We start from the raw sequence: 11,832 nt of genomic DNA, 5'->3' as shown, positions 1-11,832 counted from the left end.
TTTCGACTGAACTAAACAAAAGCGTAGAACTGTCGATTAGTTGCATAAATTGATGTCCTGAAATTATGTTTTGTTTCACATATTTATGTGAATAGTTTGCCAGGGATGAGAATGGGTTTGTTAATAATTTACCGTATGTCCTTCTCCCCTTTCATGACTGGTGTGTAATGTGAACCGAAAATAACCATGATTCTGAAAAATGATAGTATGGACGACAAAACCATGTAGAAAGCATGGCAAACCAAAGAGGTAATTTTTTTTAACTGTGCTGCAAAAAGGCAACCAGCGATGATTATATGCTTTACAGCCCACACAAACTACTGAAAGGAAAGATTCATTGTAACTGAATGTAAAATCAAAATCTGTTAAAATTAATTATCTTTCTATTAAGATGTATCGTAATTTTTGTATAACAGGTTGTTAGTACCGCAATCAGACAAATTTACATGACACATCGCAATTTTTATTGACTGTTTTAAATAAATGTTCTTTTTATAATTCGTTTTGCCTTCCCTTACTCAAGAGTTATTCATTATGCATTCACACAAGTCACATTTAGCCGCAGAGATTTACTATCAACTGGTAAAAGCATTTTGTCAGTGGTACTGTTGTTCCTCAGGGAATAGCAAGATGTTATCATAATTGTGTAGTCCGGATGAAGTAGCAGCTGAGTGTGTCACCCTCACTGTCAGTAGATCCGCAGCAAACCATTGCAATTCTACTGATTAGTGAGAGCAAAAGTATTCATTTTCATGAAAAGTAAACATCAGTGTCCTCATTAACTGTGGAAGCCAATGTGTTGTAGTGTGGACTGTGTGTGTGTGTGTGTGTGTGTGTGTGTGTGCTTTGTCAGAATAGCATGTGACAATATTTTGATGCACTGGACCTGTGTGAGATTAGACATGGTTGATATGTGACGGAAGGTGGTGACTGACTCCCATCGTGTTTAAAAATAATACACTATTTTATACAGAGCAACTAATCTAGTTATTGATTACCACAAGACCTACATTCAACTATTATTACACAGTGAATATTCTTTTATGGCATCTCCAAAGAAAGTAAATTAAAATGTCATCCTTAACCACTAGGCCACAGTCACAAAAACTGAGGGTTAGGCTGCTTCATTATTCCAAAATTTTAATAGTGAAATTAAATGGGGACGTTACCCTGTGGATTTCATATGACCCCCTTTTTTGTTCCATTATTTATGTGAATAAATTGTCAATTGAGTGCTGATATTAACCCTAATGTAATACATGACCTTCTCCATGCAATTTCAAGCTGAAGGTATAATATTCAATAATAGTAATAATATTTGAGTGTTACACACACACACACACACACACACACACACACACACAAAGGAGACAAAACATTATGCCGACATGCTTAATAGCATTTAGTCCACTTTTGAATGCAATGCAGTAGCGGTTCTGCATGATAAGTATTCAGCAAATCCTTAGTTTCCAGAGGTATGTGGTGCCAGACATCTATGCAAAGGGCAGTTATAATAAACGATGGGTGCAGAGCTGGTGCCTGAAAATGTCCCACATGTGATCCACCGGATTCACATCAAGCCAATGTCATGGCCCACATATTGACGTGAACCATTATCATACTCATGAAACCACTGTAGTTCGACTCCAGTTTGATCCTGCTGAAAGAAGCTGCCACCATTCGCCAAGACATCACACATAGAGCAATACAAGTGGACCACAATAGTCTTCATGTACACTCATGCACATAAATTAAGGATAATGCTGATACATGATGAAACAACGCTCTGGCGGACAGTTTTCGGGTTTAAATCACCTATGGATATGACCATGTGGTGCATTTGACCTGCGGTCATCGCACAGTAGCGTTGGCAGCAGTCCACGTAAGCAGATGTGTGTTGGTGCACGTCAGAGTACGGTACAGCGAGTAAGTGTGCAGACGTTTTCAGAAGTGCTGATGGCGATTGTGTGTTGAAAATGGTTCAAAGAACACATGTTGATGACGTGGGGGTAGAATACTATGCCAACTGGAGGCTGGGCAAACATAGCAGGTCGTAGCAAGGGCCCTCCATGTGCCAGAAAGTGTGATCTCAAGATTATGGCAACGATTCCTGCAGAAAGGAAACGTATCCAGGCGCTACAGTACAGGACGTCCACAGTGTACAACATCACATGAAGATCAATGTCTCACCATCAGTGCTCACAGATGGCCACGGAGTACTGCAGGTAGCCTTGCTCGGGATCTTACCGCAGCCACTGGAACAATTCTCTCCAGATGCACAGTCTACAGATGACTGAACAGACATGGTTTATTCGCCCACGGACCTGCAAGGTACATTCCACTGACCCCTGATCATAAGAGATCCCGTAAAGCCTGGTGTCAAGAACAGAGTACATGGTCATTGGAACAGTGGTCCCAGGTTATGTTCACGGATGAGTCCAGGTATAGTCTGAACAGTGATTCTCGCCGGGTTTTCATCTGCCATGAACCAGGAACCAGATACCAACCTCTTTATGTCCTTGAAAGTGACCTGTATGGAGGTCGTGGTTTGATGGTGTGGGGTGGGATGATGATTGGTGCACGTATACCTCTGCATGTCTTTGACAGAGGAACTGGAACAGGTCACGTGTATCAGGATGTCATTTTGCACCAGTATGTCCGCCTTTTCAGGGGTGTAGTGGATCCCACCTTCCTCCATGGATGATAGCACACGGCCCCACCGAGCTGCCATCATGGAGGAGCACCTTGAAACAGAAGATATCAGGTGAATGGAGTGGCCTACCTGTCCTCCAGACCTAAACCCCATTGAGCACGTCTGGGATGCTCTCGGTCGATGTATCGCTGCATGTCTTCAAACCCCTACAACACTTCAGGAGCTCCAACAGGCACTGGTGCTAGAATGGGAGGCTATACCCCAGCAGCTGCTCAACCACCTGATCCAAAGAATTCCAACCCATTGTGCGGCCTGTGTACATGGTGATCATATACAATATTGATGTCGGGGTACATGCAAAAGAAACAGTGGTGTTTTGTAGCACATTTGTTTCGGGAAGGTTTTCTCAACTTATTGCCAATACTGTGGACTTACAGATCTGTGTCATGTGTGTTTCTTATGTGCCTATGCTACAGTTATCCTTAATTTATGAGCATGAGTGTATTTAACAGTGTTACACACACACACACACACACACACACACACACACACACACACACACAGGAGACAAAACATTATGCTGAATGCTTAATACCATGCTAGCCCACTTTTGGAATGCAATGCAGTAGGGATTCTGCATGATAAGTATTCAACAAGTCCTTAGTTGCCAGAGGTATGTGGTGCCATACATCTATGCAGAGGACACACAGTTCTCATAAACTATGGGCTAGCAGTTAGTGGGTGCAGAGCTGGTGCCTGATAATGTCCCCCATGTGATCCAAGGGGTTCACTTCAAGCCAATATCATCATTCGCCAAGACGTAACACACAGAGCAGTACAAGTGGACCACAATAGTCTTCATGTAGTTCACAGTTGTCGTAGTCCCTTCGATTACTACCACAGTCCTATTAAAGCACTGACAAATATCACCCATAGCATTATACTGCACCGTCTGTCCAAAATTCCTATTATGGTGGATGTTTTGAGCAGTCATTTGTGTGGTTGACAGCGTATCTGCACACTACTATTGAGCTGATGTATGAAGAAATGTGATCCAACTGACCAGGTTACACCTTTCATTGACTGACAGTTCAAAGTTGATGAGCCAATTTCCACTGGAATCGTAATTGCTGATGCCATGTGATCAACATGGGGACACGTAGTGGTCATTTACTGTGGAGCCCAGTGTGTGTACTAATGGTGTGCTCCGAAACCCCTGTGCCTGCACCAGCATTGTACTGTCGTCAGATCTGCCACAGGTCACTGTCTATCCCACAGAGTGGGCTCATTCCAATCTTGACATTATGTGATGAGCCATGGGTGTTCAAAAGCTTGTCATCTACTTGTGGTGTCACCGTTCGTCAGTCAGTTTCCATAGATGCCCACGACAGTAGCACATGAACATTCGACCGGCTTCATCATTGCTGAGATGCTTGTTCTCAGATGTCAGAGCATAACAATCGATCCTTTGCCAAAGTCGCTCATTCCAGTGGATTTCTCCATTCCCGGCTGGTTTTGTCACTAGAATGACTCCCCATATGTCTCCTTTCCACTTATGTTCTTTCCCTACCCATTCTACCAGGCAGTATTCAGTCTTGTGATGAGCAGTGGTCATAATGCTTTAAAGGCTCATTCATAGTTGATTTTATATTTCTGGTTCTTTCTGTCTCATACATCTTGACTTCAAAGAAGATCGTGAGTCATAAACCTTTTTAAACGCACACACACAATCCCTTTTTTGAATTTTCGAGTACGCACTTGGAGCCCTGGATGAGGTTGTAAGAGGTCCATGACTAAAGATTTTAATGCTAGCGCACTCGAGCAGATGTAATTTCGATGGATTGCTCATGTGCTGCCTGCGATATGTAAGCTATAAGAGAGTCTCAGAACAGAGAGCAGTGTTGACTGCAGTAGGAACTGTGTGGCAGTAGGAGTAAGTAGTTGCTAGCAGTCTGGTGTATCGAGTTGGCTGGGCCAGTCGTGGGGAGCGATGGCGGTGCCTGAGCATTGTAGTATAAGGTAAAAGCAGCCTCGGGCATATGTAGTATTGTTATATCAAGTCCCATGTAAATGTTTTTAAAAATCTCTTAATAATAATCTTTCTTATAAAAATTAACTTTTGACAATTATTCATCTCAATATAAAGAATTTACTAATTTCTCCAATCCATGGTCATCCCAATTATCGTAAAGAAAAATCAGTTGTTTCTTTTTATACATGACAAACCTGTTGGCCAGCATTGCACTGGGCTGTGCCAGAAAAATTTCTTATAGGAGCAGATATATATACGTTATCCAGCAACTTCATTGAGCTAAGAATTTTCAATTTATTCAGTATGATCTTCCAGGGCTTGAGTAATAGTTACAGTGTCTTACATTTTAAATATGTCTTATGTCACTTACATGATATCATATTTAGTCACTTGCAACTTGTTGCTACTTGCAGTAACTCCTGTTTTGAATGATGACATCTGAGTAATATTGAATGATGTTTTATAATTATGCATAAATGCTATGCCAATAATTACTGTAATGTGATAAATTATGAATAATGTTCTGTAATACTCCATACATACTACACAAGTATTTAGTAACTGGCCAATGAGTGCCAATAATTACTGCAATGACATGAGTTCTTAATAATATTTTGTTATACTCTATAAACGAATGCCAATAATTACTGCAATGAAATGAGTTATGAATACTGTTTTGTAATACTCAATACTTACTACATGTTTAGTAACTGGCCAATGAATTCCAATGATTACTGTAATGAGATGACTTATGCATAAATGTTATGCCAATAATTACTGTAATGAGATGACTTATGAATAATGTTCTGTAATACTCCATACACACTACATACATGTTTAGTAACTAGCCAATGAGTGCCAATAATTATTCAAATCAGTTGATACACTAGTGTAATTCTGAATTACGACTAGCATAAGATTTAATGGCCTTCACCTTCTGACCTAATTACCAGCAATTACTGCAATATCCATATGTCCTGTCCATCCTCATGATCATGGAGCACTATATTTGGTTTTTGTACTAATTCTACATTGGTGAAAGAGTATGGATTCTACAAGAATGTGGTGTTGACATCAAGTTGTCCACCACTCTGACCGAAGGAGATGTCATTATGGTCCTACTGTTTGGTGTACCTAATGTACTACCAAAATGATAACATACAATATTAATACAACATTTCGGTGTCTTGGCTACACTGATAAATACTTCAGGGAAGAGAAATTCAGATTATCTCACTTGGTGTTGTGCTTCTGTAGAAAGATATGGACTTTCAGTGCAGCCACGTGCAACCAACTGTGCTACAACCATGATGCTATCCTTTCCATTCCTTTCTTAGTTCTTGTAAAAATGCTAAAGACTTTTACAGTGCATGTGCACTTTATTTCATTTCTTAATGTATTCAGTTCATGCAAAACTGCTAAGACTTTTACAGTGCATGTGCACTTTATTTCATTTCTTAATGTATTCAGTTCTTGTAAATATGCTAAAGACTTCTACAGTGCATGTGCACTTTATTTCACTACTTGATATGCTTAATTCATGTAAAAATGCCAAAGAGTTTTACAGTGTGTGTGCACTTTATGTCATTTGTTAATATATTTTGTACTCAGTGCGTGTGCACCCTATTTCATTTCTTAATATGTTCTGTACTTGTATTATTTATCAATAATGTTATATATATGTATATACTCTGTGACTGTAGACTTAGTAAACTAAACAGATTGTAGAAAAAATTGTTGCTCATGGCAAGTCCAATTGACTCACCATAGCTGCAAAATTTTTGCCCCCCTCCCCCAGTGGAGGGTTATGTAAGAGGTCCATGACTAAAGACTTTATTGCTAGCGCACTCGAGCAGATGTAATTTCGATGGATTGCTCACGCACTGCCTGCGATATGTAAGCTATAAGAGAATCTCAGACCAGAGAGCAGTGTTGACTGCAGTAGGAACTGTGTGGCAGTAGGAGTAAGTAGTTGCTAGCAGTCTGGTGTATCGAGTTGGCTGGGCCGGCCATGGGGAGCGATGGCGTTGCCTGAGCGTTGTAGTATAAGGTAAAAGGAGCCTCAGGCATATGTAGTATTGTTATATCAAGTCCCATGTAAATGTTTTTAAAAATCTCTTAATAATAATCTTTCTTGTAAAAATTAACTTTTGACAATCACTCATCTCAATTTAAAGAATTTACTAATTTCTCCAATACATGGTCATCCCGATTATTGTAAAGAAAAATCAGTTGTTTCTTTTTATACATGACAAATCTATCAGCCAGCATTGCACTGGGCTGTGCCAGAAAAATTTCTTATAGGAGCAGATATATGTGCGTTATCTGGTGACTTCATTGAGCTAAGAATTTTCAATTTATTCAGTATGATCTTTCAGGGCCATCACGCAGCACTGCTGACGTCCAAATTTACCAGTTTAAATTCACAGTCAATTATTGAAAGGTTATAAGTGAGTCACAATTTTATTGAGAGATTAGTCACATTTTATTATTGGTAGGTTACAGAATTTATCTGTTGGTAGGTGACACTAAATGTGAATGCTATATAATTATTATTTTTATTGGGAGGTTACGCTAAATCTGAATGACATATAATATTTTATCTGTGGCGAGGTTACAAAATTAACACATACACTACTCTTCAAAAAAGAGCTTGGTTCAGTCGCCTCGTATTATTAGTCGCCGAGATATAATTCCATAGGGGACTTGTGGCGAATCTTTAATGCCATAAAGTGTGGATTCTTTAGGCAGCTTGTAACGTCAGGTCACCACCGATGTCGGAATGAAACCCGTAAGAACTTCCAGCCCTCCTCTTTAAAACTGAGCGAGAATGGTGGCACTTATTTTTACTCAATTTATTGTCGTTTGAAATTGCTCAACAAAAACTGTTGCAGTTTTAGATACGATTGTCTTCCTAACTTTAATGGCAAAACCTTTTTTACCTCAAGCTCTTGTGCAATTTCTTTCGAAATTTATTGGAGTTCTCAAGCGGTTACTTTTTTATAGTGTGGTACAAGTTTGGACTTATTTGTGGCAAACTGCATTACAAATACACTAGCATCGTTCATAATACAGTTAGGGCAGTTTGTGACGTCTATGTGTTCGACTGTGTATGTACTGTTTGTTAGCTGTGCACATTGTTCGACCTCACTTTGTTTCAATCATTTCAATCAAGTTGTCCTGCTGCTCTTCAGAGGAGTGCTGTATAGTTAGTAGACCAACTTCATTAGTGGAGTAAAGTTAAGTACTTCTTTACTCACACTATGTTTCTGCAACACACTAAGGCTCTTCTTCTGGATATGTGAAATATTAAATTGTACCTTCTGACCACGAACAAAATATTAAATTGTACCTCCTGACCATGAACAGAGTTTTTTACAGGACTTTTTTTGTAAAGATGATACAGATTTCGACTGTTAACAGCTGATGAGCCCGTGCATGTTCCTATTAAATGATGATTATGAGTGCCTCCATGTTGAAATGGTTAAATAAGCATAATACAATTATGACTCACACAATTTATTGCAGTGGCTTACATACATCTTAAAAAGTACCGGTACCAAAATATATACAGAGATAACAATTGCTAGTGTATATCTGCTTTTGCTTATACAATAAAAACAAAAATAAAACATAATCTCATATGACTATAACAGCAGTATGAATACAACACCAGGTTCTGTGATCAAGTAATGTTCTCTAGTAAGCATGAAACTAAATTTTAGTCAAGGTACAGGCGGTAATTTTATTTGTTCTTCATTTGGTTTTTACAACACTGCATCAGTTTTACAAAATACACATACTACTGTCAAATAGTGGACTTTTGTGGACAGGTTTATTTTGTACCCATTTCACAATATAAGCAGTACAGGCAATTATACAAGAAGGACAAGTTTGATTACGAATCTGTATTTGTACAGAATAAGCAAAAAATAGAACTTTAAATTTGTGCCATTAAAAGTGATTTAATATATCACACTTCCTATGTGTATAACATAAAAGTGGACAATTTATATTTGAATGATAAAAATTTTACTTTGCCTTGTGATGAGGTACAACTTCAGTCGATAACAGATGCAGAAGATTTAACTAGTAGTTGAGCAGTGATACAGATAAAACGATTATTGAACAAAAAGATTACATTTTTGCATTGGTAATGTAAACTTATTTTTTATACGTATTCGGTACATCTTGTGGTGAAATACACACTATACGCACTTAATAAAGAACTGCAAAAAAGGCACTTTTTAGCAGCTGATGAAGAATGACTTATTAATATTACCTCATTTTTTTGAGAAAGTCACTAGTTTTATACAACTAAAACACAGTATACACTCATATCCAGAAGTGGCCATACATGATTAATATTCATCACAGGTACAGTTTCAACATTCTAAAACACACACACACACACACACACACACACACACACACACACACACACACACACACAGTGAGGAGACAACCACAAACACGGAAATGTTCCAAATACTTACAGGTACACATACAGTCTCATATTGCAGACACATACAATGAAGCAGAATAAGCAAGAATGGGCCAGTATTCACACAAACGCAGATTTCACACAGTGTGTGCTCTTAGTATTTATATTTAGTTGTACACATACCACGAATCAATTATTTGACAGTTAACTCGTAACCAGTCAACAATCTATACCTTTGTATCAGCATCTTATAGAGGCACAGAATATTTTCTTATCATAGACGAACTTCTATAATTTACACTCTTGTGGGATGAAAAGTCTTTCACCTTGTGAGACAAACTAACAGAAATTGTGGCTACTTTAGCAACTCTCGGTAAAGCTATGAACTTACGATAAAAATATAAGCTAAAAAAGCTAAATTCGCTTAGCAGTTGGCTGCCTTCTTTATTCCTGTGGACGTGGCGTCAATCGCCAGTTTTCTTCCTGATCAAAAGTCTATCTTTCGTGATTAAATGTCTTTGCGGATCAACCACAAACTAAAGGCGCAGCCAGTAAATTGAATTGTACTAAAAGGCTGTGTATTACATGTACTCCCGCATTGTTACTCCTATCATGCGTAGTTACGTAAATTTCTACTCTGGCAATCAGCGGCCAACTACCGGCGGGTTTGAACTTCACAGGCTTCTCGTGTGTGTTGTTCTAATCGCCCTCTACTGACGCCGACGCTTCAGTTACATACAGTGAAACCTATACACGTGTGCTCTTCCAGTGGGCTGTCGAATAGGGTGGGGAAAGCTGTAGGTGTCTTAACTCTAGAGAGCAGCGACTTAACTGACGTCGATTCTCGTGCGGAAGAAAATCTGCAGTTAGCGGGCAACGGAAGTTGCGGGTTTCACTGAACTGATAATTGAGCAAGTTTGAGGCTATGGCAGCCAGCTAACAGATCTGGTCGCGCGCAGGGCGCCTACTGGGCTTAAGTCCTCTCCAGCTGCTGCAGGGAGATGTAGCCACGCGCGGGGGCGGCAGCCGGGGGCGGCAGTCTGCCCGCACCCGCCGCTTCCCCCAGCAGCACGTACGCCCCGCCGGGCTTGCAGTGGTGCGTGGGCGTCTGCGCAGGCGGGGGCGGGCCTGCCGTGACGTAGCCGTCCGGGGGGCGGCCCGAGCTGCAGACGACGTAGCCCGCCGGGGTCGGCGACGCGCCGGGGGCGGAGGGCGCGGAACTGGCTGGCGGCGGGGGCAGGTTGTCCACGCTGACGTAGCCTCTGGCTGTGGTGGGCGCTGCAGTGGCGGCGGCAGTGGGCATCTCGCAGCGGATGGACGGCCACGCGGTGGGGACGTTCTGCGAACCAACCAGCAAAGCGCCCACGTCACCACACGTACTCGCTATACATCTATCAGCAATCAATGCGTGCCAACACGGAAGGCTCATGAATCAAGCTGTCAGTAAAATGCCGACAACGAAATAAACACTGAAACTTCCTGGCAGATTAAAACTGTGTGCCGGACCGAGACTCAAACTCGGGACCTTTGCCGTTCGCGGGCAAGTGCTCTATAAGGTTCGCAGGAGAGCTTCTGTAAGGTTTGGAAGGTAGGAGACGAGGTACTAGCAGAAGTAAAGCTGTGAGGACGGGGCGTGAGTCGTGCTTGGGTAGCTCAGTTGGTAGAGCACTTGCCCGCGATAGGCAAAGGTCCAGAGTTCGAGTCTCGGTCCGGCACACAGTTTTAATCTGCCAGGAAGTTCATGTCAGCGCACACTCCGCTGCAGAGTGAAAATCTCATTCTGAAATAAACACTGATGTTAAAAAAAGAAAAAGGACAACGTACCACTAAGGAGCTATGCAAATTGGTCACAAGCTGATTTTTATGCAGCAAACGATGGAAAATGCAAAATTGGATGATGGCTGAAAGTGTGGCACTGCAGCGCAGTTTCACCGCGCAGCTGGTAAGGATAGTAAACAGGGGACATGTCGAGGAAGATGTGTGCTGGGCTCAAACAAGTCGGTCGCAGTTCAAAATGGTTCAAATGGCTCTGAGCACTATGGGACTTAACTTCTGAGGTCATCAGTCCCCTAGAACTCAGAACTAATTAAACCTAACTAACCTAAGGACATCACACACATCCATGCCCGAGGCAGGATTCGAACCTCCGACCGCAGCGGTCGCGCGGTTCCAGACTGTAGCGCCTAGAAGCGCTCGGCCACAATGGCCGGCTCGATCGGAGTAACCGGCGAATTGCTCGACATTTGAATAGGAGCGATTCCACTTTACGACGATGTTCGCAGGAAGGGTGGACCATGGCCAAACACACCGCCAAGAAGAAAGCGGTCCGCCTAAAGAGACGACAGAACGCGAGGTCCGAGTAATCGTCAGAAAGGCACCGAGAGCTCCGGCATCACCATTCTCATCGATCCGACATGCAACCGGTGCTTCAGTGACGACAAGGACCATTCATAGGCGGCCGCAGAAATGGGCCTTATCTCACGGGCCCCCTTGCGCCAATTACCGTTGACTTCTGCACACCGGTAAGTCTTTGCAATGGTGACGGGCACATCCGACCTATATTGTCACTGACTGGAGTAGAACTGTCTTCATTGATGAGTCTCGCTTCGAACTGAGCCGCGATGACCAGCGGAGACGTCACGGACAGCGTTGGAATGCCTAATAGGAAGCAGTGATGGCCTTGGGTGCCATGTCTTTCCACAG

The 11,832-nt window shown here is 41.6% G+C and overlaps 1 protein-coding gene across 1 annotated transcript in view; it reads right to left on the bottom strand.

The window, feature by feature from the left end:
* Positions 1–8,183: 8,183 nt before the first annotated feature.
* Positions 8,184–11,832, bottom strand: part of LOC124795004 (protein transport protein sec31-like) — a 234,045-nt gene continuing 230,396 nt past the window's right edge. Inside the window, exon 3 of the mRNA XM_047258759.1 lies at positions 8,184–10,472. Within this exon, the coding sequence (XP_047114715.1) occupies positions 10,103–10,472 (370 nt within the window). The 3' untranslated portion in view covers positions 8,184–10,102. The remainder of the gene's footprint in view (positions 10,473–11,832) is intronic.

The sequence above is a fragment of the Schistocerca piceifrons genome, chromosome 4 (assembly GCF_021461385.2).
Source record: "Schistocerca piceifrons isolate TAMUIC-IGC-003096 chromosome 4, iqSchPice1.1, whole genome shotgun sequence".
In the NCBI taxonomy this organism is placed as follows: Eukaryota; Metazoa; Arthropoda; class Insecta; order Orthoptera; family Acrididae; genus Schistocerca; species Schistocerca piceifrons.
Note: the sequence above shows the minus strand (reverse complement) of the source record. Positions and strands in the feature narration are given on the sequence as shown.